This window comes from Balaenoptera musculus, chromosome 8 (genome assembly GCF_009873245.2).
Source record: "Balaenoptera musculus isolate JJ_BM4_2016_0621 chromosome 8, mBalMus1.pri.v3, whole genome shotgun sequence".
Taxonomy (NCBI): domain Eukaryota; kingdom Metazoa; phylum Chordata; class Mammalia; order Artiodactyla; family Balaenopteridae; genus Balaenoptera; species Balaenoptera musculus.
Genome location: NC_045792.1, coordinates 21475067 through 21501494, shown reverse-complemented (window position 1 = coordinate 21501494; position 26428 = coordinate 21475067). Strand labels below are relative to the sequence as shown.

Here is a 26428-nt window from a genome sequence, read left to right as displayed (position 1 = left end):
CTGTATATTTCTGTGGTATCAGTTGTAACATCTCTTTTATTTCTGATTTTATTTACTTTAGCTCTTTCTTATTGAGTCTGGCTAAAGGTTTATCAATTTTGTTCATTTTTTCAAAGAACCAGCTCTTAGTTTCATTGATCTCTTCTACTGTCTTTTAGTCTCTATTACATTTACTGCTGCTCTAATATTTGTTATTTCCTTCCTTCTAGTAACTTTGGGCTTAGTTTGTTCTTTTAGTTCCTTGAGATGTAAAGTTAAGTTGTGTACTTGAGTTTTTTTGTTTCTTGAAGTAGGCATTTATTGATATGAACTTCTCTCTTAGAACTTCTTCTGCTGCATCCATAAGTTTTGTATATAATATTTCCATTTTCATTTGTCTCAAGGTATTTTTCTATTTCACTTTTGATTCTTTCATTGACCCATAGGTTGTTAACAGTAACATGTTGTTTAATCTCCACATATTTGTGAATATTCCAGTTTTCTCATGTAATTGATTTCTAGTTTCATACCATTGTGGTCAGAAGAAATGTTTGATATGATTTCATCCTTCTTAAATTTTTTAAGACTTGTTTTGTGGCCTAACGTATGATCTATCCTGAAGAATGTTCCATGTGCACTTGAGAAAAATGTATGTTCTGTTGCTTTTGGATGGAATGTTTTGCGTGTGTGTATGTATACCTTAAGTTCATCTGATTTAACTTGTCATTTAAGGCCGATGTTTTCTTACTGTTTTCTGTCTGATCTATCCATTTATGTAAATGGGTTATCAAGGTCCTCTACTATTATTTATTGCTGTTTATTTCTACCTTTAGGTCTGTTAACATTTGCTTTATATGTTTAGGTGCTCCTATATTGGGTGAATAAATATTTACAAATGTTATATCCTCTTGTTGGATCGGCATCATTATGTAATGCCCTTCTTTGTCTGTTATTGCAGTCTTTGTTTTAAAGTTTATTTTGTCTGATATAAGTATAGCTACTCCAGCTTTCTTTTGGTTTCCATTTTCATGAAATATCGTTTCCCATCCCTTCATTTTCAGTCTGTGAATGTTCTTAGGTCTGAAGTGAGTCTCTTGTAGGCAGCATGTAGATGGGTCTTGTTTTTTTATCCATTCAGTCCCTCTCTGTCTTTTGATTGGAGAAATTACTCCACTTATATTTAAAGTAATTATTGATAGATATGTTATTGCCATTTCTGTTGTTTTCTGGCTGTTTTGTGGTTCCTCTGTTCATTTCTTCTCCTCTTGCTTTCTTCCTTTGTGGTTTGATGTCTTTAGTGATATGCTTAGGTTCCTTTGTTATTATCTTTTGTGTATCTACTTTAGGTTTTTGCTTGTTGGTTACCATGAGGCCTACATGTAACAACTTGTATTTGTAACATTCTTTTTATGTTGATACCAACTTAAGTTTGAACACATTGTAAAGCTCTACATATTTATTCTCCCCCCCAACATTTTTTTTTTCTGATGTCACATTTTACATCTTTTTATCTTGTATATCCCTTACTTAAATATTGTAGTTACAGTTATTTTTTACTATTTCTGTCTTTTAACCTTCATATTAGCTTTATAAGTAATTAATTCACTACCTTTACCATATATTTACCTTTACCAGTGAGATTTATACTTTTATATATTATTAATTAGTGCCCTTTCTTTTCAGCTTAAAAACGTGCCTTTAGCATCTTATAAGGCCGGTTTAGTGGTGATGAACTCCTTTAGCTTTTGCTTGTCTGGAAACCTCTATCTCTCCTTCAATTCTGAATGATAACTTTGCTAGATAGAGTATTCTTGGTTGGAAATTTTTGTCTTTCAGCACTTGGAATATATTGTGCCATTTCCTTCTGACCTTTAAAATTTCTGCTGAAAAATCTGCTGATAGTCTAATGGGGTTTCCCTTGTGCCTAATAAGTTGTTTTTCTCTTGTAGCTCTTAAGATTCTCTCCTTGTCTTTACCTTTTGACATTTTAATTATAATGTGTCTTGGTATAGATCTCTGGGTTCATCTATTTTGAACTCTCTGGGCTTCCTAGATCTGAATTTCTGTTTCCCCAAGTTAGAACACTTTTCAGCCATTATTTCTTCAAATAAGTTTTCTTCCCCTTTCTCTTCTTTCTTTTTCTGGGACCCCTATAATGTGATGTTTAATACATTTGATGTTATCTCATTTAAGCTATCTTCACTTTTTTTCATTCTTTTTTCTTTTTGCTTCTCTGATTGGGTGAGTTTCTGTACCCTGTCTCAAGTTCACTGATCCTTTCTTCTGTTTCATCAATCTGTTGTTGACCCCTCCCCCCAGGTAGTTTTCAATTCAGTTATTCTTTAGTTCTGTGACTTCTGTTTGGAGCTTTCTTATATTTTCTATCTCTGTTGAAGTTCTCACTGTGTTCATCCATTCTTCTCCCAAGTTCAGTGAGCGTTTTTATGACCATTGCTGGAAATTTTTATCAGGTAAATTACTTCTCTCCATTTCGTTAACTTTTTTTCTGAGGTTTTATCTTGTTCTTTCATTTAGAACATATTTCTCTATTTCTTCATTTTGCTTGATTCTATATTGGTTTCTATGCATTAGATGAAACAGCCACCTCTTCCAGTCTTGAACCATTGTCCTTGTGTAAGAGATGAACCTTTTCATTCAACCCTGCCCTAGCTCTTGGTTTTCTCTCAACCCTTTGTAATTGTCCAAGCAGCCTATTTTATTTTTAATAGCTCCCAGTAGTTGAGGATGTACCAAGATCAGTCAGTGTCCCAAAGGGGAGAGAGCTCAGTCAGTACCTTTATTCAGGCTGATTGGAAACCAGGTCCTCAGGCAGCAGCTTTTCAAGAATGCAAATATATGCAGTCCTCTAGGACTGCAAGCATAAGCCTGCTGGCCCCCAGAGCCAAGCTATCTGGAGGTGTCCCCTGGCAGCAGTCACAAAAATTGGGACTCCAAGTGGGTGTATAAATTCCTTTCTGGGAGATACCACTGTTCTGTAGTCATGCATAGGGGAGTGCAAAGATGGTGTCCCCTGGGTACCTTCTTTGAGAGCACCTCCATAACCTCTAGGTGTGTGCCAAACCTGAAGCCTTGCCCCCAGGGCTGAAGTTCCTGGATAAGCAAATAGGCCACTTTTACAAAAAGACTGAGGGTGTGTTTCAGTCTGCTGTCTATGCAATACCCTAGGGATGGTAGTCTTCTAAGAACTGTCTCTATAATTGTTACAGTCCTGTGGGACCCAGGAATGCAAGCCCCCCTGGCCAGGTGATCAAGGGCATTCCCTGGGTGACAGCTGCAAAAACTGTGTCACCAAATGTAAAAACCAGTTCACCAGAGGTGTGTAGAGCCTCCCCTCCAGGAGATAGAGGCACTCTGGAGCACAGCAGAGGGAGAGCACAAAAATGGTGCCCACTGGCTGAAGCAGGGCAGAGGGGGAGTACAAAGATGACATCCACTGAAAAAAGGAAAAGAAGAGAAAGAAAAAGAGAAAAAAGAAAAAGAGGATGGGAGGAAAAGGAAAGAAAGAAGAAAAAGAAAAAGATGACACCCACCAGAAAGGGGGTGAAAAGATGGTGCCTGCAGGCTTTAGCAGTGCAGAGGAGAGTAAGAAGATAGTGTCCACCAGCCTCTGTCCTGGGGAGTATCCCAGCAGACCCCTGCCCCTCAGACCACTGCTTTAAAATTAGTAAATGAATCTCTTTCACATGAAGTCTGGGTGCTTTTCAAAGGGCTGCTTGTGGACTGAGCTCTGGGGTGGGTGAGCCTGGGCATAAGCTCTTTAAGAACCCTCCCTCAGGGCTTCGCTGGTGGCACAGTGGTTAAGAATCCACCTGCCAGTGCAGGGGACACAGGTTCAAGCCCTAGACCAGGAAGATCCCACATGCCACGGAGCAACTAAGCCTGTGCACCACAACAAGAGAAGCCACTGCAGTGAGAAGCCCGTGCACAGCACTAGCCCCCACTCTCCACAATTAGAGAAAAGCCTGTGCGCAGCAACAAAGACCCAGTGCAGCCAAAAATAAAATACATTTTAAAAAGGAACCCTCCCTCAGTTCCACAAAGCCCCACATGTCTCATGGCACGAGACATGTTGGTCTTCAAAGTGAGATGTTTTGGGGGCTCATCCCTCAGATGCCAGATCTTAAAAGTTGGGGTGACCTATGTGGGGTGTGAACCCTTCACTCCTTCTGGGGAAGCTCTGGGTTTTGAGTTTCTTCCTGACTATGGGTCATTGCACGAGGGGTGGGGTTTATGGTGAGATGGTGTCTCAGCCTTTTCTACCCACTTGGATGTAGTCTCCTTCTCATTTGCCCGATGTAACAGGGTCTCTCCGCCAGTTTTGAGGGGTTTTTCAGAGGAAATTGTTCCATATATAGCTGTAGATACAGTGTATCCATGGGAGGAGGTGAGTTCAAGATCTTCCTACATCACCATCTTGCTAAAATTTCTAATTAAGGGGTTTTTGTTGTGGTTATTTATTACTCTTTAATAATTTATAAGCACAAACTTTTAAGAATTACAATTTTTAGTATTCAGTTCCATAATTTAAGCATGAAGAAACTCTAGCTTGAATCTTGCCAGAATTGTTTAGGAAAGCTGTATGTACATGAATTTCATTTGCTCTGCATTTACATCATCCTAATCTTTTTTATAACAATTGCATGTTTTTTCATCAGCCTTTGACATTTAGAAAGTAAGACCTATGCATTAAAACCTCTGCAAGAAAGTAAACTTTAATGAAATTTTTTTTCTCTCAGTCCCAAAGGGAACATGAACTCTAAAATTGACTGTTGTACATAATAAAAGGGCATGGCTGCAGCTGAAAGCATTTATAATAAAGTACAGAACTCAATTTCTACTTTATCCTCTGTCTACATTCATCAGATAGCTGGGTATATAACTTTATGATAGAGCATTCTTCCTAAGAAGTGTGTGAAAGCTAAAAAATCAAATAAATCGGGTTTCGAAATAGTGAAACCAGATTAAATGTGAGGAAACTAGACTGAGTACAACTACTCAACATATATAAAGATACATATTAAACAAACATTTGCACAGATTGACGTTGCTGGCATACAGGAACCCCCTTCTGGATTTAAGAATAAGGTGAAGTTTCCTTTTCTGTTTTTTAAAATGGTGGAGGCTGGGAGTGTCAGGGCAGAAAGGAAGTGCTTTAGTTAAGCAGAGTCTGGTATTCCTTCCTGTCTGCATACTTCCTGAAGGCTGTTACACAGATGGAGAAAGGGTGTGGGGAGGAGGTCCTCTTTGTGGAGAGGAGATTGGTGTCTTAGCAGCTTTAATCAAGATTGCTATGACCTATGCCCTGAGCAAAGTAGCACTTTTCATACACTATCCTATTTAATCCTCTCAATAAGGCTTTGAGGTGTAGGTAATTTTCTCATTTTAAAATTGAAGAAAAAGGGTAAGTAACGTGCACAAATTAGTGTTTGAGCCAGGAGTCTAAGTGGGCTCCTGACTCCAGAACCAAAGACCTTTACACCTGGATGTATGCACATTAATGATGCACTGACTGTATCCTGAGGAAGCCAAGGGTGGGTGATGGTCGGAAGGCTTTTCAGTAAAATGTTACTTATTTGATTATCCTCCCACGATTTGGCTTTTTTAGTATTTGGTTTAAGTTGGTTATGCTAAGGAAATAAACAGTATAAAACGCTTGTTTGAAATGAGCATTTGACACTGCCGATCGTGTCCTCCCTGAAAAGATCATCTCCTTCATTGTTCCATTGTCAGGGAGTGCTGAGTTAGCTGAATGTCATCTCTGGCATCTTGGTTGCATGTCAGGACCACGCAGCTGAAGTGTATTGACTAATCCCGTGCACTGTCCCTAGAGAAAATGGAGTCTAACCCTGTGTGATCGCCACCTGGGAGTTATGGCCTTTCAAATCTCAGCCCTGTTAGCCTTAACCGCAAGCTGTTTTGAATCTGCCCCACACACGTGCATGCTTCGGGGATCAGCCAGAGATTTGGGCAGAATTTATACGCAGTGTTTGGGGCTCCCACTATTCAGTTTTCTCCTTTCTGGGATCCCCCACCCCTCACTTTCCAGCTGCTCTCGTTACCTCCATCTCTCTTCTCTAGTTTTTTCAAGCCAGTAAAAGTGCAGGTTTCTCTCCCAATTTTAGTCACCCCTACACCCTGGGGCCCGTCCTCTGGCTGAAAGCTGTAAAAATAGGAAACTTACCCAGTGCCATGCCATTCCCTTCTTCCAAGCGTCAGACTTTTACCTCCACTGTCCGTCTTCTTTTGGTTACTCTTTAGTGCCTTCAGGTAGGCTTTTATATTTTGTAATTTTGTCCAGAGTTTATAGTTGTTACCTGTGCGTATGTGTTGAGGGCCAGAGGGCACACACGGCAGAAAGGTCCAAAAGGAACCTTAATGAGCTGTCTTTTTAAGTATCAAATTCTGTGCAAATCAATCAATTTTCATGTTAAAATTAGATACAGCTGACATCAAAAATGTCTTAGAATTATGATCTCACAAAATCATGATTCACTGTTGACCTTTCTTACTTCCGCCTGTTTTGTTCATACTATCTTTTACCACCTAAATGTCTCCTCAGTTCAATTACTGTTTGAGAATGATTTATTGAGTAGTTAACTTCACGCAAGTCGTGGTGCTAGATCCTCTACCTATTAAAATCGTGTTCATTCAAAATTCACATCAAATGCACATGCCTCCAGGATCACTCCCTCACTCCTAGTCGGTAGATAGATGTACTTTATTGTTCTTCTGAATACCTTTGATGCTTTGTTCCCCCCTTATGACATTTTATTTATTAATATACTTGCTTTCCCCTCACCCCTCCATCACCAGCCTTGTTCCCCCGTTAGATTGTAAACTTTACCATGGCAAGGGCAAGTCTCACTCATGTTTGTATCCATCCATGCTTCCTTAAACATGCTTTTTAAAGTCAGGAACCAAAAAGATACCTAAAAGTCTTTGCAGTTGGAAAAAGGGGGAATATAGAACATTAGTTTCCTATATCTCTATCCTCAGTAGTAGAGTGGAACATCAGATAATAAAGCATTCTTGTTTCTAGAGAGCACCTTAATAGAGACAACTCTTCTTCCCCTAATTCTTCTTCTTCTTCCTCTTTGTTTACCTCCTCCTCCTCCTCTTCCTCTTTCCACTTCTCCTCTCCTCTCTCCTTTTCTCCTTCTTCCTTTCTTTTTCTCACTATTTAATTGTGATCTAATTTAATCTTCAACTTTTTTTGTATGCTTAGTCTCCGCTTCAAAATGGGATATGTGTTGGTATGAAACCCTTTTGCTTTAATTTGTTATAGTTCAGTAAGGGATCCCTTCTTTTACCTATGAAAATTTAGTGCCAGAACTTAGCTAAATAGCACAGTAATGTCTCCAAGATAGATAGGCGAATAACCCAAATGTTTGATTCTTCCTTAATTTATAAACTACTGAGCCATAGTAATGAACGTACTGTAAAATGAGAACTGTAGAAATTAGATTAAGTGAATTAAATTATTTTCCCTAATAATCTCACTTTTTCCTTAGATTCAGGTCAGAAGACATTTAAAAGGAGAAGATCTATCATAAACTGGGCCTTCTGGCGGGGCTCTAGCACTCACCTGGATAACTTGCCCATGTCACCAACATCTCCTGTGCCAGGACAGCTCTTTGGGGTTTCTCTGCCAAATATCTGTGAGAACGACAATCTGCCCAAAGCTGTCTTGGTAAGTCTCATTTTGGCCTGTAACACTAACAGGAAAGGAGGTTTGGAAAGGAGGGCTTGGGGAGGTAAATCTATCCCCAAATGGAAAATTATAGACACCCGTGGCTCTGGCTGAGAATCTTTATTATTACTTCAAAGAATAAAAATCTGATTAAGCTATTGCAGAGTCATAAGGCAGACATAATGGGGAGAGATGATCTAGTCTACTGGTTTCAGGGAAAAGCCACATAAACCTGCTCAGATAAATTAGAATCTGCTCTGTAGACAGAGAATCCACATTAGCCCTCACATTTCTCCCACAGCCTTTCTTGAACCCTACATTGTTCAGAAAGTCTCATTTAATCACTTTAGCAACAGAGACTAAATCTTACATTTCTATACTAAATCTTATATTTTTATTTGTATTCCAGGTCTTTAAGCGTAAAGATACATCTGCTGGCATTTAATTATCTTTTGTATGTAGAAGAGATCAAATGAAAGCCACTGAGTATTATTGTCTCTGGTTAATATAGTAAATGATCACCGTTAAGCAACATTTATTGAGTGTCCAGTATCCTCCAAGCACTATGCTAGATGCCTGGCACTTTTTCCTGTATTGTGCATCTATTGTACTAGGCTAGCCACTTTATTGCTTATCCGTCACAACAGATTTAGAGGGTAGTTACCATCATCATCATCATCATCACCATCATTCCTACTTTACAAATTAAAGGAAAATAAACCCTCAAGTTTACCAAAGGTCACACAATAAATACGTGTCATAGCTAGGTTCCAGATCCCATGGGTTGCTCATCTCCAACACCTATTCTCTTCCTACATGGCAAGCAGAGGACACACAGAAAGAAAGAAAGCAAAATGAAAGATTGAACAGAATGGGATGGAATGGAATGAAGAAAGCTTCCTGGAAGAGATGATTTTGGAGGCTGATTTTAAAAGAAGGAAGTAAACACAGGAAGTAGAATAAAATGTAAAGTCACATGAAAAGAAAGACAAGCAAATGGAGAGTGAATTTGGCAAGAGCATTTCCATATTAGGGGAAAAGGGTCCGTATTAGAGAATAATGGGGAAAGGGTAGTTAGGGAGGAGAGAGACAAGTTAACAGGTACCTTGAAGTGACTGTTGGTTCACTGAAAAAAGACAGTCTCATTAAAGCAAGCGTTTAAAGTAAAGTGTTTTAGATGTTGAATATAGCAAGAATAAATAGGAGAAAGAGATTTAGAGATAGCAAAAAACAAATTGACTTTAAATCTCTAGGAGGCCATCTAGCCCCAATCCTTCAGGGCTTCCCCCTGTTATACCCTAGCCTCTGGCAGCTGGAGAGGGCAAATATATGTTCCCTTGCTTGTTATGCATGAAGTGCCATTTTGATTTTTTTTCCCTTGCTTCCCCATAGGATATGCTTTTCTTTCTTAACCAAAAAGGACCCCTCACAAAAGGCATCTTCAGACAGTCGGCCAATGTGAAATCCTGCAGAGAGCTGAAAGAGAAACTGAATTCTGGAGCTGAAGTACAACTAGACTGTGAATCTATTTTCGTGATAGCATCTGTCTTAAAGGTAGGGGAAGTTCTCCCTTCATCCACCCCACAGCATAGCTCTGGAGAAAGACAACTGGTTTCTCTCATTATAACATTATCCCCATCTGCAAAGGACCATAATAGAATTAGAATCTTAAAAAGTGTTAAATAACACTTCACAAAGTCACATTGGCCTTTAAAAGCCACTGCTAATGATGTGGCATGTCAGATAGGCTTTTTAAAATTTTTTCATCCCACATCACTCTCCTCATCTTCACATCTGCCAATCCCATGCAAAAAAATTAAATTAAATAAAAATTAAAAATAATCATAACACACAGCATATTTACCAAAGTAAACATCCTGATGACTTTCTCACAATCTCACTATCTTCCTAATAAAGGCAAAATTTTCCAAAGTAAACTTTTATTAAACTTTGAAACAAAGTTTACCAGAGTAAACAAACATTTGCCTAACAACTGAAAGAAAAAATTGCTCACTGAGACCACTGAAAATTCCATTCATTTAAACAGTCACCCCCTAATGCCTTTTAAAAGTAAAGTTGGAGTAGGAATGACTCCAACATCCAGTCCTTCTTTTATGAAATCCTTACCACATTTGGCATTCTTAAAGTTTCTCACCCTTCATCCCATGTGTGTCTGGTATTTCACAGTAAGCTTCTTTGCTGCAAATATTTTTGCCACATAACTAATTGGCCACAGGTCAACTTTGCCATAAAAAATAAAATAACTGGTTGACAGTTTGTTTTGACATACACAATATAAAAATCATGACAGATGATGATGATTGGTCCCAAGAGTTGGTTTCATATTTTGAAACACACTACATTGGAGGTGAAGGAGGCCAAGGGCCTTGAAGGCATAGCATGAACCCACATTTCCCCTAGAACTTTGGAACATTTATCAATGGACAAATGACAGTATGCCAAAAACATACAGTGGTGTGGAAGGCTTTCACAAACACTCAGGCACAAATATGCATCCTAGTACCTAGTATTTGAAACCTGGTGCCTCTCTTAATGAAGGAAGAAATTTTAGCAAAAAAGAAAAAGTGTGATGCTGAACAAGAGATGAATCAACAAGCAAAAAAAATGTATAAAATACTATGAACGAAAGACTTGGAAGACAAGTGCTTAAGTACAACCCACAAAATAATGTCAGTTAATTGTGCAGTATTGCCGTGAATCTACACACATTTTAAATGTGTTCAAATATTTTGCATTTCACAATAAAATCTTTAATTTTGTTATTCTCATGTTTCATTATATCCTTTTTAATGTCCCTCATTTATTTTTTGTTATTTTACCTTTTATGGTAGAATTGCCTTACAGCCAATTCATTATTTGGTAAAAGTTTTTGCAGCAAAAATGCTTGTGGCAGATAAGCTTACTTATGGCAAAAAAACCTAGAACCCACCCCTGTGGTTACTTAACTCACATCCACAGTTGAGATAGACTTCTAAAATGTTTTCCTCCTCACATTCTTGAAAATGCCTCACATTTTTGGAAAACCTAGAGTCAAAACCAGCTTTTAGCAGAGCTTTTGACCTCAGCAATAGCTTCTGCAGACCAGCATCAGGCTCCCATCTCCCAGCAGGGTTGGAATGCACCAGAGCTAGGGGTGGAGACAGTGCCCCAGCCTGCATCCCAGGGCCTGGAGCATAAAAACCAAATTAAGGAAAACATGGTGAAGAAGACTCTTGCATATCCCTACTGCTGGTCAGTTGCTTACAGAATCATACTTTATGACTTAATGAACAATCAGATGTCTCTTGGTAAAAGGGCCATGTCTGCTCTTAAACAACCCCTGCCATGGACTTTCATAATAAAGTGTCACTCAAAAGAACTGGAGAATTGGAGCTAGGTTCATCTAATTTATTTTACACAGCATTTGTGATTACTCTTCAATCCTGGAGTACAATGAAAGTATGTATGGTGTGCTTAGCCACATACATGTCATACATGCAGATATATGCATGATGAATTTTTCTTTTTTTTATCATATAATTACGCTTTCTCCCATCTCTTAATTTAAGAAGTTAAAGCCTATGTTTTAGAAAATTTTCCTTACTATGCTATTCATCACAGCACTATGCTTCTTAAAACTTTGTACGAAATTGTTGAGGCTATTACAAAGAAGTATGGTTCTAGAAGAGTTAAACTGTATTTCAGATTGAAGAAATTGTACTTATAGAAGAATAAACAAAAGACAGAAAGTAATCCAAATGATTGGAAAGTCTGGTTAGATGGATTCCAACTAATTAAAGTTTCATAATCATATAACTGTGTTTTACTCTCATTTCTTCCAAGTGGTTGCAGGAAAGGGAAACTTTTTGCCGAAAGTTTTTGAGCTTTTGTTTTGTTTTGTTTCTTGTTTTTAAGACTATTTGGAAGTGATACTTAAGTTTTCCTCTAATTTTTTGCTTATACTGGTTTTGTTTAAATATAAGCTTAACCTTCAAACTATAATTGGAAGAAAATTGCTTGAGATATTGTAATTTTGATCCATCAGACCTTTGAGGAAAAGTTCATTTTTAATCCTAGGAATCTCATCTCAAATTAATATGGGCATTCTGCTGATGGCCTGGGTTCTGGTTTTGGAGGGGAGGAGGCTTTCCGTTGAGTGCTAAGAGTTGGTGATTGCAATTCAGAACCAGCTCTCACATCCTTTCTCAGACCAAACGTGGTTGTTATTTCGTAACTTGTTATTCCAGCTGTGGAGAGTTCATTGAGATGTTACAAGTTATTATCTTTCAAGTGTAGGTTTTAAGATTTAATGATGTTTTTCTTCAAAACAGATGATAAGTATTTTTTCCACTGAGATTTAAAAAGAGAGCCATTGTCACTGCCCCAGTTTGAAATAACAGATTTTGGCTCTTCTGACTCTGACTTTTAAAGTAGGTGCAGCAACTAAAATTAGTCTGAAATTATGAAAATTCAATAGCTTTACCCAAAAGAAAGAGGTAACTTTTGTGATGACACATCTGAATCACAAGTATCCAGGTACATTTCTACCAAAAAATATAATAGAACAGAGAAAGACTTTGTATCAGTCATCTTCCTACTTGTTAACTACTCTAAAACAAATGTATGATAATAGGTAACATGACTACAAAGAGGTTTATAAAAATTATTTTAGAATCTCAGTTATAGTTAGTTGACCTTCCCTTGTCCTTCACTAATATTTGACCATATGACAAATAGCAACAGTTCAGTAATGACCTCGACTATGTCGGGGACTGTGCTTGGCATTAAGGTGTATGATGTAGAAGGTGAGGGTCTGACCCTGCCCTGAAGGAGCTAATAAGCTAGTGGGGGACATGCTCACCTAATTAGCTAACTGCAACACTTAGGTATCACAGCTTCTATCTTAGTAATAAAAACATGACATATAAGTAACAAGTTGTGCATTGCCGTTTTAAAGCACATAGATGAAGTTGCTGATTTGATTTTCCAGCAAGGATTAAAATTATTCAGTTGCAGACTTTCACCTATCTCCATGTTGTAGGCAGGAACTTGCAAGAGGATAGTCAACCATGGGTACAGTGCTTAGACATGAAATTGAGTTTTGTCTGCCTGAAGTTTACTAAGGTGGAGATCAGACTTTGCAAGCTTGGCTTGTTAGAACCATGCCAAAAGCAGCAGAGAGAGTTGGCCTAGATCAGAAAGGAACATAGGACCAGGACCAAAATTAGTTAATTTTTAAGCTTTTTATTAACATATGTCAAACAACAAACTCCGTTGATATATATCCTACTTGTGTCGTAGTCTGGTTTCACCACACCTAGCCCTGCCAGTGGTCTCAGCATAAAAGGCTCTCAAAGGCCAGAAAGGATAATGTACCAGGGACATATTATTTAATGTACATTAGGCATGGGATGCTGTCCTAGGCTCCCAGAGCCCAGCCATAGCCTGGAGTGCTTTCTCCCCATGATACATGAGAGCACTTCTATGGGGAATATAAGGAGAAACTCTAAGTACCTCTGGATGGAATTATTCATCAATGCCACTGGAATATAAAGTTCTAAAATAACAGGGACTTGGTTTTATTTACTACTCTATCCCTAGCACCTTAAACAGTGCCTGGCACATATGAATAAATATGTATAGAATGATTGGACGACTGATTACCACATTATGAATCTCACAAATATCTTCATGCATTTCTTTTAACTAGTGAAATAAAAAGGATTTAGGATGGTTTGCCAGACCCTGCCATGTTATACTAATTTGCTAAAATGTACACACACAGGAGGTTTCATCCCAAACAGGTTGTCCATTATCTTTACCACTATAGTCCAGAATCCAATTTCCCTCTGGTTTTTGTTAGAAAAATATCAAAGCATGCATTTCTATGTGTGCTCATCATTGAAGGGTTGGCACAGAGCTCTGCGTATTCCAAAGAAGGGACAACTTAACTGTACTTTCCAATAATGTGTCTTCTTTGTAATTTCTCTAATACATAATTAACATGAGAATAACAATTTAAAATATTTATTTTTCCCTCTATATAAGGATTTTCTACGAAATATTCCAGGAAGTATTTTTTCGTCAGATCTCTATGATCATTGGGTCTGTGTAATGGATCAAGGAAATGATGAAGAGAAAATAAATGCAGTTCAAAGGTAATTATTCTAATTTGGTCATTTATCAAAAATACTTTTTAGAAAACTTATATTTTATAAGCTTGTCTATTAATGTAATATGAGTATCAAAGTCAAATCCATGAGGACCAGTTTAAAAATAGATTTATGCTAGCTACTGTCATTGTTATTGTTTTTTTCCCTAACCTTATTAACATAGAATACTTGACCATTGTACACCTTCTGTATATCTGAATCTGATAGGAGCTGAAACCCATTAGACCAATAGCTAACACAGTAGACCCAATCTACAATTTATGATCTTAGTTTTGGTAAATATTTAACTAACCAGACAATTCCTTATATACTTCACTTAGCAACTGAATTCATATAGAGAAAATTCCTTCCCCTCAAGGAACTAAGTCTAGTCGAATAGATAGAATAGATAAAACAAAGAATAACAGTGTAGTATAATCAGTGCTATGAAAGAGACATATGGAGAAGTGTATGTGGGAATACTACAGAGGGAAAAGTATATTGTCTGTATTCATGCAAAGAATACATTGCCTATACTCATGCAAAGGTAAGTTGCTGGCAGGACTCGCCACCCTGATTCCTGAATATTTCCTGCATTATAAGAGAAGCAATACTTCCAGTTCTGTGAAAACCCAAGAATCCCAATATCATTTATTTGCCTATGCTTGTTTAGTACAGGTTTTTCTTGAGCAGCTTTCAAATACAAATTATTATCTACACACTGCTATTGATAGACACCTTTTATCAGTAGAAGAAAATAGTATAACTGTTGAAGACACCAGAATCAAAGCCATGTAACAAAATTCTATCTCTGCTTCCATTAAGGTTTGGTAGAAACCATTCAGAGGGAGTGAACCTCAGATTCTGTATTTTGTTGCTCATTGTCTAAAACTTTATATTCTACAGACTGTTAAATGGGCGACTTTTTTTTAAAGAGGGTAGACTTATGGCTTTCATACAAATACAAAATGAACACATGAAAGATTTTATTTAAAACATTAATTAATGAGAGAACTAGTAAGATATTACTGCCAGTTCAAAGGAGATTTCAAACTATCAATACCACAGCTTACATAGTTAAATCAGAAATGCTGAAATGAATTTACACGTAGATGCAAAACTGACTTTTACTACTGGGGCACGGGGGTGTGTGTACAAATAAACCATTTATCTCTCCACCAGACAGAATTTTCCAGTCTATAGACAAGTGTTAAGTGCATTGCTGTCAGTAATCTACAATTTTCAGAGTTGTAAAATAACTCAAAGGTTTAGGGCCCCCATAGAATCAGATACCCTAGAGCATGGGTCCCCAACCCCTGGGCCGTGGACCAGTACCAGTCTGCGGCCTGTTAGGAACTGGGCCGCACAGCAGGAGGTGAGTGAGTGGTGGGTGAGCGAGCAAAGCTTCATCTGCCGCTCCCCATCACTCCCCATAGCTCGCATTACCGCCTGAACCAGCCCCCCCACCCCACTGTCCATGGAAAAATTGTCTTCCATGAAACCAGTCCCTGGTGCCAAAAAGGTTGGGGACCACTGCCCTAGAGTATGATAGACAGTGCCTTACTTTCCACTGAATACATTCAGTAATCTTTTGGTCCATTTCAGTATCTTTCATAATTTGTCCCTACAAAACTGTACTCATTTTCAGTCCATAGTGCTGAAGAAACACCTCTCTGCTGTTTATGCAACAGGAGTCAGATTACCCAATGTAACCCCAGGTTACAGATTCTTGTTGGAAAAAAGCAACAACCATGACTATCAACATATGTTTTCTGTATGGTAGTAAAAATCATTTTTAGTGAATGATCATTTAAAATCCCTTATCAATGACAAAATAGGAACAGTAGGAAAAATACTATCGTAAGCTTGACTTATGTGTGAAAGTAATACCAGTGAGATGAAGAGATGTGGGACAAAACTGACCTCGGAAGCTGTTGGAGCAGAGCATAAGCTCTCAGAATGGACCTGGGAGTCTTTGTAGCTGAAGTTTGGGTTTTTAACCAAGAGACAGAATCCTTGTGTTGCTACTTGGAAGTAAAGGAGCATATTAAATATAACTGTTTAATTTCATCAGAAAGTTTTTTGGGGTTTTGGTTGAGAATATTCTGGAATGTTACAGGATTTGCATAAGACACATTGCACCAGTTTCAGGTAAATATTTCAGGCAGCATTTTTCTATGAACCATTTTTCTGCATTCTTTCACATTTTCATTGGATTGTGAAGGCAGTGTACAAAATAAATAAATAAATCTCCAGTGCTCACTTTCTCTCCTATGTACAGGCAGTCCTCACTTTGCATGTACCATGTTAACGCACTTTCCTGTACATCTGAACTGTGAAAAGCAAGGGCTGCCTGGCTATACAAGTTTTCTATGAAATGTTTGCTTAAAAAGTGCATTTTTCTGTCTTTAGGCTATTAGACCAGCTTCCAAGAGCCAATGTTATTCTCCTAAGGTATCTTTTTGGGGTATTATACAACATTGAGCAACATTCCTCATCCAATCAGATGACTGCATTTAATTTAGCAGTGTGCATCGCTCCAAGCATTCTTTGGCCTCCTACTTCCTCCAGCCCAGAACTAGAAAACGAATTTACAAAAAAGGTAATGAAGTTTTTCATTTTTATGCTGTGAGGGACCAAGTCCCCATTGTGAACCTAACATTCAGGGTATTAATTCTGAAAGATATTTTCTTAAATAATTTCAGTACATACACTTATAAATTTGAGTTCCTTGAGTGTTTTATCCTATCCTGGTAGACTGTAGAAAGGTGATTTCTTGAGCAAATAAAGTGATAGCAGTTGGATTACTTCCCTTTTCCCTTTCAGGAGGAAAACCAACTATGACTGACTGACTTAAACCATAGAGTGATAAGAAAGCAGTTGATATGATTTTAAAAAGAAATAAGGACTTTGGAATTTGACAGGTCAGGGTTGGATTCTCTGCCCTACCACTTGCCAGATGTACAATCTTGGGCAAAATTAGTTACATTGATCCACAGTTTCCTCATCTAAAAAATGGAGGTGTTGATAAAACATAGTTCATACAGTAGTTACTTGAAATCACACTCGTGTAGGGCCTGGTGGTTAGTACAGGGGTGGGGGTATCGGTTCCCCTTGCTCCCTGCATTCTGCCTGCTCCTTTGCCTCAGCTATTGGGGCAAGAAAACTATGTAAAGGTTCTGGTATATCCCATGGAGGCACAAAGCTCCCTAGTAAAATCTTACCTCTTCCCCCAAGCACCTCCAGTTAGGGAGCCTAAGGGAAGGAAATGCATAGGAAGAGACTAGTCAGGCAAAATGCAAGTTTTCTCTCCAGCTGTCTCTCTCCTTCACAATAAATCCACAGAGGATACCTACCCACTTCCCACGCTTATGACACCTGCCTTTTACATAAGAAATGCATTTTATAAGTGTTCATCTAATGATGCTTCATGAATTTTAATGAGAAGGTATATTTCTTCACCCCAAATGCCCTATAGAGAATACTTAAAATTACTCTAATTTTAAAGACAGAACTATTGGCATAAAAATGTTAGCATTAAGCCAAGGCCACACATAATAACAAATAATAACTTTAGTCCACTGATTAAAGTTAATTTCTATACTCAGACTACTCTTGAAAGCATCATAGTTTTTTAGAGGAAACTGTATTGTATACTTTTAAAGCAGACATGAATTTTCTCAGGATTCTTTTGCATTTTTTGTTAGAATCAGGATTCATATATGAAATGTGATCTATAGAAATGCTATATGAGAAGTAGCAGTTCATTTTTGTCCCTTTTTTGTGCAGGTTTCTCTTCTTATACAATTTCTGATTGAAAATTGCTGTCGGATATTTGGAGAAGAAATCACTTCCCTCTTGGGAGAGGTTTCAGTGAGATGTGATACTAGAGAGAATGCCTCAGGTATTGTGAATAATTGGATTGTTTTTTGTGGGAAACAGACACACATCTGTGAAGATCAGCTGGGACAGTGGTTATCCTGGAGCCCACAGCAGCTCAGGTGAAGGGGGCCTCTCACCTGGGTTAGTGGGCCTAGGACTTCTGCTCCTTCCTTAGAAGGCCTGCTAATAGGTCAGGGTATGTTAACACTGTGGTAGGGTTAAGAAATGTATAAGACAAGGTCCCAAACTCCAAGAAGTTGTTAGTGGCAGCGTTATATGGTATGATGTTTTTAACCTTTCTTTAAATAAAACTTTACAGGGAACTCCAATATGAATAACACAGCCGCTGTGGTTGAAACTGTAGTAGAAGGCCCAGAGGCAGTAGAGGCAGCCCTGGTTTTTTTACTCCTCACCTTCCTCCTAGAGGTCCCTGAGACTTCTCAGAATTCTAGTGCACTGTAAAAGCACTTTAAAAACAACTAGCATCATGGGGCAGGCCAGGGTGTGTTAGGGGTAAAGACATTCAACGTTCCAGATTATGAATTGCTGTACCACCAATTACTAGTTATGTTACCTTTGGCCAATTATTCTATGCCACTGAAAATCATTATCTTCGTTTATAAATATGGATAACCATAATATCTAACTGTGATGGTTGTATTAAAGATTAAATAAAGGATAGTAAAAAAAAACTTTGTCAAATAGAAATTGATAGGGTTAGTAAATGGTATCTCTGAGACTAGAGTTAATTATGTATATCCACCAGCTAATCCATTTAAAAGACAAGAGTCTTATTCAGAACCTGGGTATATCTGGCATTAATTCCTTTATATTTTTAACTGTTCCTTGGTACCTCCTCATTGCTTTGAGGAAATCTTACTTAAGGAAAGCCCATTTCTTCAGGAACTGAGGTAAATCTAGTATACCCCAACAGTTTATTTTTAATTCTGCACTTACAACTGGGAAGATTGTGAAAGATCCTTTCTTTCTTTAGAGTAGGAATTTGAACAATCTGCATGAAAACAGAATTAAGCTAAACATCATCACAGTTGGGTAAGTAAAAACAATAATCATGATTCGCTTTTTCAACAGATATCTCTTGCTTCCAACTGAATGACTCCTCCTATGACAGCTTGGAGAATGAGCTGAATGAGGATGTTGACGCCCCGTGTAGTGACTTGGTAAAGAAACTTGGTCAGGGTAGCAGAAGCATGGACTCCGTGTTAACCCTCAGTGACTACGACCTCGACCAGCCTGAGGTAGAAGGTCTTTTAACCCTGAGCGACTTTGACTTAGACCATTCTAAAGATGAAGACGTTCAAATGGAGCAGCCTCTTGAATCCAAGCCAGTGAACATTGCAGTGTACACAAAGGACCCCCTGCAGGATCACACCAGGGCCCCCTCTGGCATGAGCATGCCCAGCCACCTGTCCACAACTGCAGCAGATGCTCCAAAAAGCTTGAGGCGACACCGGCGCTGCTCAGAGCCCAGCTATGACTATCTAGATTCAAAGCTTTCCTATCTCAGGGAGTTTTATCAGAAAAAGCTACGCAAGTCCAGCTGTGATGCAATTCTCTCAAAAAAAGATGAGAGCCATCTGAATCAGAATCAACCCCTCCAGGAAGAGGGTAAGACATGTTTTAAAAAGAGTTTAGTCATAGGCACTGATATCAAGAAAAATGCCACTAATAAAAATGTTAAGAAGAAAAGCTTGTCTGATAATGAAGGAAATCATGTAAAACTTTTTCCTAAATCCAAGCCAGTAGCTATTTCCATGGCATCTTATAGTCACATGTCCTCATGTGATCATCCCAGGAACCAGACCTTTGATACAGATACGTCTGGATACTCCCCACCACACACAACAGATGCCCTCAAGAGTTCAAGGAGGCACCGGCGATGCTCAGAGCCCAACATTGATGACCAACACTGCAAACTGACCTATCTCAGGGGGATTCATTCAAAGAAACAACATAAAGCCAGCTATGAAGCCAGTCTCTTGCATGGAGAGGAAGATTATCTCAAGCGGCACAAGTCTTTGCAAATGGAGGGGCAAAAGCTTATTAATCAGAGTTTGGTCATGGGGATTGAGGTGGGCAAGACTAGTGCCACAAACCAAAACACTGATAAGGTTTTACCCCCAAGATTAAACATTTGCTCAAGGACTAGCTATTCCAGCTTGTCCTCCCCAGGCACTTCTCCATCTGGCTCATCAGTGAGCTCCCAAGACAGTGCTTTTTCTCAGATTTCTGAACACTCCGTGTTTACACCCACTGAAACTTCCTCTCCAATAGATTGCACTTTTCAGGCTCAAAGAAAACAGGAAGAGCTTTCTTCTGACTTTAGCAGTTCCAGCCTCATTTCTGGAATTCCTGGTCCCTCATCAGGGCAGGCCAGCGGCCGCCTAGCTTATACAAAAAAGGACAGTGTAGAGTGGCATTCACAAATTCATTCTGTAACTCTTCACCCCAGCACATGGTTGAGAAATGGAGTAGCCAGTTTGAAAAACTGGTCCCTCAAAAAGAAGGCAAGGGCACCCAGACCAGAGGAAAATAAAATAGGTTCTGTAAAAGGACACACGGAGCCTCCTCCACATGCTTCTGGTGTTTCAGAAGCCAACGCACTGGATGAGAGACAGAAAGACATGCCCCGAAGGGCAGCTGAAGGGCTTGGAGCTGTGCAAACAGCCCGCTGGTATCGTTCTTACCCCAGCCAGGACTCAGAGAAACACTGTAGCTCTCCAGTCAGCCTAGTGGAAGACAGACTCGGGCTTTGTATGAAGTCACCCGAGGAAGGAGAGATTAGTGGGCAGTGTTCTCCTGGTACTCTGCCTCACGGAAGATCCTCACCCAGCTCTTTGACTGTGGGTCATGTGTGCAGCCCAGACTCAGGGCCTACAGTGGTTTGTGATGTTGAGGACAGACATTTGACCAAAGACATTTAACCACAATAAGAATCTGATGTCTACAAGAACAGAAACTGGGCTAATCATGATATAAAGATAATAATTATTATGACCTCTTTGTGTAAAATACCTGGGATGGGTAGCATAAGGATAATCATTGCTAATACTTAGGACAACAAAAGAATTCTCTTTATTGAGACTATTTGGCAAAAAGTTTAGACTCAAAAATTTTGTCACCTAAGTGTTTGGGAGGCTTTTCCTTATTAGAGCATGGTTTGGTCCTGTCATGCGTTTTAAGAGCTACAAGCAGAGGGCTAGAGAAAGCATCTTCTGTAGAGGAAACATGCCATGTATGATGAAATTAGTAACCTGAGAAAGCCAGGATGTCAAAAGTGAAGAATAGGAACTGTAGAGAGAGAGGGAAGGGTGCAGAGAAACCATCCACATTCCATGGAATGTGTTTAATAAGGAGGCAAGAAAAATGCCACTAATCAAAGCTACAGAAGGAAAACAAGAATAAAGGAAATTATTTGAAACTTTTCCCCAAATCTGAACCAGTGGCCATTTCTGTGACGTCTTATAGTCACTCACATGCCCTCACAACATCATTTCAGGTGTTAGTTAGCCCATTGATGCAGCTAGAGAGGAAGAAAACTGCAGTGATTCAAAAGCCATGAGTACCATGATATAATAGTTTTTTGTTTGTTTGTTTTGTTTGGTTGTGTTGGTTGTGTTTTTCCATTAGTATTTCATTGCTCCGCAGAGGTTCCAGGACACAGAACTATGAGGAGAAAGAAGATGGTTGCTCATTTCAGTGTCCTTGCAAGGTGCCTGAGCTAGAAACGTTCTCCAGAAATGCATTTTTCCTATTACAAGGTGACCTTCTGACTGTGTTTGCTGTCTTAGTGTGGAGGAAAAAACTGCCACAGCAGTCCTTTCTCTATTACACGATTGCTATTGCCAACATGTGATCAAAGCATGGCTCCTCTTTGCTGAAATGTTTTTCTGCTCCTTGCCTCTTAGATTAGTCAGCCAGAAAAAATTACTGGTAAATCATCCCTTTTCTGATTGTCACTTGGCAGTTGAGAACAGTTTTGAGGTTGGCAGGTTATAAAGAGTCACAGAATAGAGGAACCATAAGAGTGGCTGTCAGGCCTTCTTTCAGACAGACATCGGCTTTGGATTTTCTTACCTCCAGAAGTTTTTACATATTATTTGTCCCAAATGATTCATGGTTTATACCCATTGGTTTATTTCATATCCATAGACATTTCTCCTCTCTCTTGCCTTAAAGTTTATACCAGTACCTCTCCTGGATTATTTCCATGGATTCTTTGGTCTTGTCAGCCAGTGTGAAGGGGTAGAATCAGAAATGGATGTGCATCTTCCTTCATTTTAAATACTTATAAGAAGTTGCTTAGAGCCCATTTGGTTTCTTTAGTTCAGTATCAGATGGACCTTCCTCCCACAAATTTGCTTATTCCAAATTATTTTTCTCAGCCACCCAGAAACTTTCATGTCAAAATGTTCTTTCACTGTTGTCCTAAAGGTTGCATTTTTCAGTTATAGAAAAAACAATAATGTTTTCTGTAAGATAGAAGAAGTCCTTTCAGTATTAGCTATAGGTGCTACCTACCTCTAGGGGACATGGCCCTGTTTGTCCTAAGCATTATAATTAACTTTTAGAACCCTCTCCAAAGAGCTCCTTTATGACACTGGCCATCTCAGTCACAGATGTGAAGTAGATTTTACCTTATAACTAACCACTCCTATATTTAGACTCCTAAGTGTCCATAGGCATCTTTTGTGGTATAATATATAAAGGCAACAGGGATTCCCCTCACCCTTAGGGCATACTACTGCAGAACCACAAGATGTGAATGAAGCTCTTACGGCTTGGAGTGTCTTTCCAGAAGAAATTGCTTCTCTACTTAACAAAATAATAGTTCTATCCTCTTTGCTTTCATATTGATGGATAGGAAATCATCCACTCAGTTTGAAGCATGGAAGAAAATAGATGCTGAGGTTCTTCAATAACCATTCCTACTCTCTGTGTTCCCTTAGATACTCCTGTAACATTTAATGTGAATAGTTAATATTGCTGTAAAGTATTATATTGTATGATTTGAAGACAGACTACATGTCATTTTATTATACTCTGTCAATCTATAATATATTAGACCAATGCTTTATCTAAAATGCTTTTGAGTTTGTATAATATATCTTGACAAATTTTACTACCATATGTTATGTAATAAATGTGTATTTTTGTACTTGCAGAAACTGCTGCTAAATTTTAAAGTTGTTTGGTTTTAAAGGCACTGATAATGGATATGTATGAAGTCCATTTTGTCTATTAAATAAAACACCATTCTTCAGAGTTAACAGTCCCACCAGAGCAATATTGCCCTTTGTAGACTCGTTTTAGCTAATGAGCCCAATTTCTGCTTAACATTGGAAATTTCATAAAATGTAATTAATGTTGAATTGGAACTTTGAGCTTTTAGTCATAGGCCATGGTCAGTCTCTCTAGAAAAAGAGGTATTTTCTTTTATAGTTTTCTAATCTTACTGTTTACCAAACAAGTTATGCTTCAGACACAAAGTCTTCATTTTTCTTAGATACTATATTTACACTGCGCTCCTAGAATCAGATACGTATTAAGTCTATATTCTCATATCAGAGAACCATCAACTCAGTTTAATTGATTGTATGAGATTTTCTTGTCTAAATTTGAACCATTCTGACCAGAGTATCCAGTTGATTCCAGACACATCCAGACGTTCCAAGATGTGTGGATCCAGATACTACAAGACATCAGTACTTATGAAGTTGTGTAAACTTATCAAATATTCTCATTTCCCATGACTGCTGCATCTTTGCCTTCTCAAAGTTCATGGAAGTTCACTCTGTGTAAGTTTAAGCACCATTTCAAGAAGATTCAAAAAAATATACTACCTTAGTCCAGAAAAAAATGGTTTGCTCTGAGCAAAATGCAAAGATGATTTTTGCTTTTAAAGAAGAGGCTTGGGCTTCCCTGGTGGCGCAGTGGTTGAGAGTCTGCCTGCTAATGCAGGGGACACGGGTTCGAGCCCTGGTCTGGGAAGATCCCACATGCCACGGAGCGGCTGGGCCCGTGAGCCACAACTACTGAGCCTGCGCGTCTGGAGCCTGTGCCCCGCAACGGGAGGGGCCGCGATAGTGAAAGGCCCGCGCACCGCGATGAAGAGCGGTCTTTGCACCGCGACGAAGAGTGGCCCCCACTTGCCGCAACTAGAGAAAGCCCTCGCACGAACCGAAGACCCAGCACAGCCAAAAAAATAAATAAATAAATAAAAATAAAAGTAGCTATAAAAAAAAAAAAAAAAAAAAAAAGAAGAGGCTTAATCTACTAAAAACATTGGATTCAATAAATTATCTCACTTTGTGTTTTTCTACTTTTCATGGCATGGCATCGAATTGAAAGGATCTAATGTATCCTTGAACCAATGGCATATTTTGTCTTTGAAAATAAGAATATTATGTATCTTAATCCAAATTATGGTAGTAAGTGTTTCACTGATCTTTTCCTACCTGGTCATGTTTTAATGACTTGAGAGGAAGTCTTTGCAAACTGTTTATTTCAATACAAAGAAAAAAATGAATAATAAAGCTGGGTAAAATGTTAACTTCTTTAATATCTAGTCTGTTTACAAGGATATCTCATAAGCTAAGTTTCCTGCTGAAAGGAAGAGTACTCTTGAGTTCTGTGCTTTCTACCCCAAGTATGAGTCTACTCTGTTCCTAAGCCACCTGTGAGTATAAATCCTTCATTTGTATTATTTTAAAAAAGGGGAACTAAGTAAACTTTAGTTCTGTATAATGTCAGATATGTGGTAGAATTGGCAGAAGGCTCTGAGGTGTAATTTGGAAAATTTTGTTTCCAAATCCCAAAGAAATATGCACAGGGTGGTAATAGATGTATATTGTTTCTTAATTTGTACAGTGTGTGTTCTCATTTTGCAATGTCAGAGGGCATGTGCATTTGTAGATAGTTCAAAGTGTTTTTCTAACCTATTTAATTTCTTAAGGCAAAGTAAATATGTTTTCAGGAGTTTGATTTTATATGACAATAGAAGATGCGGGTTTGGGAGACATTAAGATTTAAATGCTAGTTGTTTTCATTCATCTAGGTTTAATTTTTAGATTACAGTAACTTGGAATTAAATTTAGAACTTCTTACAGCCTCTTGATCTGCTATGAGGAGTGAATAAATTAGCTAAAAACCTGTACTTGTGAGGTAGGCCCATTACTCTGGGCCAGTAAAATGGATGCTGTAAAGAAATACTCTGTCTCTACCAGGTCACAGGGACTGATGGTTACTGCCTAAAATTTTCAGAAGGAAAAAACATTTTATATCTTTGCCCCAAGAATGAGATGACTGAGAAGCAGAGAATCATCAAAATACATGAACACAGAGAAGCTTACAGCAAATGAACAGAGGGGGAGGAAAGCTGTAGATGAGCTAATTCACTGAGTCACAAAGAGTTCAAGGAAAATTAAGAAAAGGGAAAGAGTATGGCTAGGGAGAGATAGAGATGTTACAAATGATATGTATGCTAGTCAGGCAGTTTAATTTTTATTGCCAGGTACTATTCTAGACCCCAGGATAAAGGTAAAAAATGATAGATTGTTCCTGTCCTCAGGGACCTTAAAGAACTAAGGGAAAATTTGGCTGTGTAGAAGAAGGGGAGCAGTAACATTGGGCACTCACTGTTGCCTGCATGCACTGGCAACCAGAGCATTATTAGTTTTATTTCATTTAGTGCTCACAATAGCCCTATGTTCTAGGTACATTCAGCTAGAAGTTCATTCTGACCACAGGCACGTTTTTTTCACTTTCACCTTAAAATAGGGATGATGATAATACCTCTTCCATAATAAAGCAGATACAAGTTATGTATGAGGACCAATCCGAACTTTGCTAAGTTATTGTGTCTCAGCTAGATATCTCTAAGAGAATCATTCAGGATCAGAAATAATTCAGAAACCTATGATAAATGTAAAAATATTTGGGCTGAAAGTTGGTCCAAACAAAATGATATAGACTTGTGTCTCCCTGCTCCTTCTAAGTACATCTATATATCCTGAAAACAATGCAAAGGACAACCAAAGGAGAACCCTAAAAGATGGGTGAATTGGTTCAGAACCCTAGGACTGGAAAAAAACACAGTAACAGAGCATCTTACATCCCCTCAGCCAACAGAAGAAGGAGAGCCAGGCCTGGCCTTTTCCAACCCAGCAAAAGAAGGCAGCAGAGATATGTGCATTCCTCTCCCAGATCAGAGGGAGTCCTTCTGACACCATTGGGTAAGCCAGGCACCACCAGCAAGAGGGAGAGTTGAGCCACACTAAGTGGCCAGGCCTGAGACTTCCCTCCCCCACTGGGAGATACTGGAGTGGCCAGGCAACAACAGAAAGGACTCAGTCACAACAAGCAGTTCAGCCTGGGAAGCATCTTTGCCCCAGCAGGCATAAGACTCCCCCCCACCCAACCACCCAAAGACACTAGGATGGCCAGAAGCCATGGAAGGGAGGGATTCTATACCACAAAAAGCACTCAGCCTGGGGAGACTCAGGGCAAAGAACAAATAGGCTTCTCTGGCTGAGAACAGATCAAAGTAGTACCACAAAGGCTCTGAAAAACTATCAATGGACCTACAATGCCTGGTAGGCCAGGGCCAATGTGCTAAAGCTAAACAGGTGACTGCCTACTAAAATAAAAGATTTAAATAGGGCCCAGAGTCTCCTAACCTAAC

General features: G+C 38.8%; 1 protein-coding gene across 3 annotated transcripts in view; it reads left to right on the top strand.

Moving 5' to 3' along the window:
* Positions 1–23653, top strand: part of ARHGAP20 (Rho GTPase activating protein 20) — a 140181-nt gene extending 116528 nt beyond the window's left edge. For all 3 annotated transcript variants that reach the window (XM_036862206.1, XM_036862205.1, XM_036862207.1), the window contains 6 exons: positions 7512–7690; positions 9083–9244; positions 13739–13848; positions 16255–16444; positions 17632–17746; positions 18817–23653. In XM_036862206.1, coding sequence (XP_036718101.1) covers positions 7512–7690; positions 9083–9244; positions 13739–13848; positions 16255–16444; positions 17632–17746; positions 18817–20669 — 2609 coding nt within the window. In that variant the 3' untranslated portion in view covers positions 20670–23653. The remainder of the gene's footprint in view (positions 1–7511; positions 7691–9082; positions 9245–13738; positions 13849–16254; positions 16445–17631; positions 17747–18816) is intronic.
* Positions 23654–26428: the final 2775 nt, after the last annotated feature.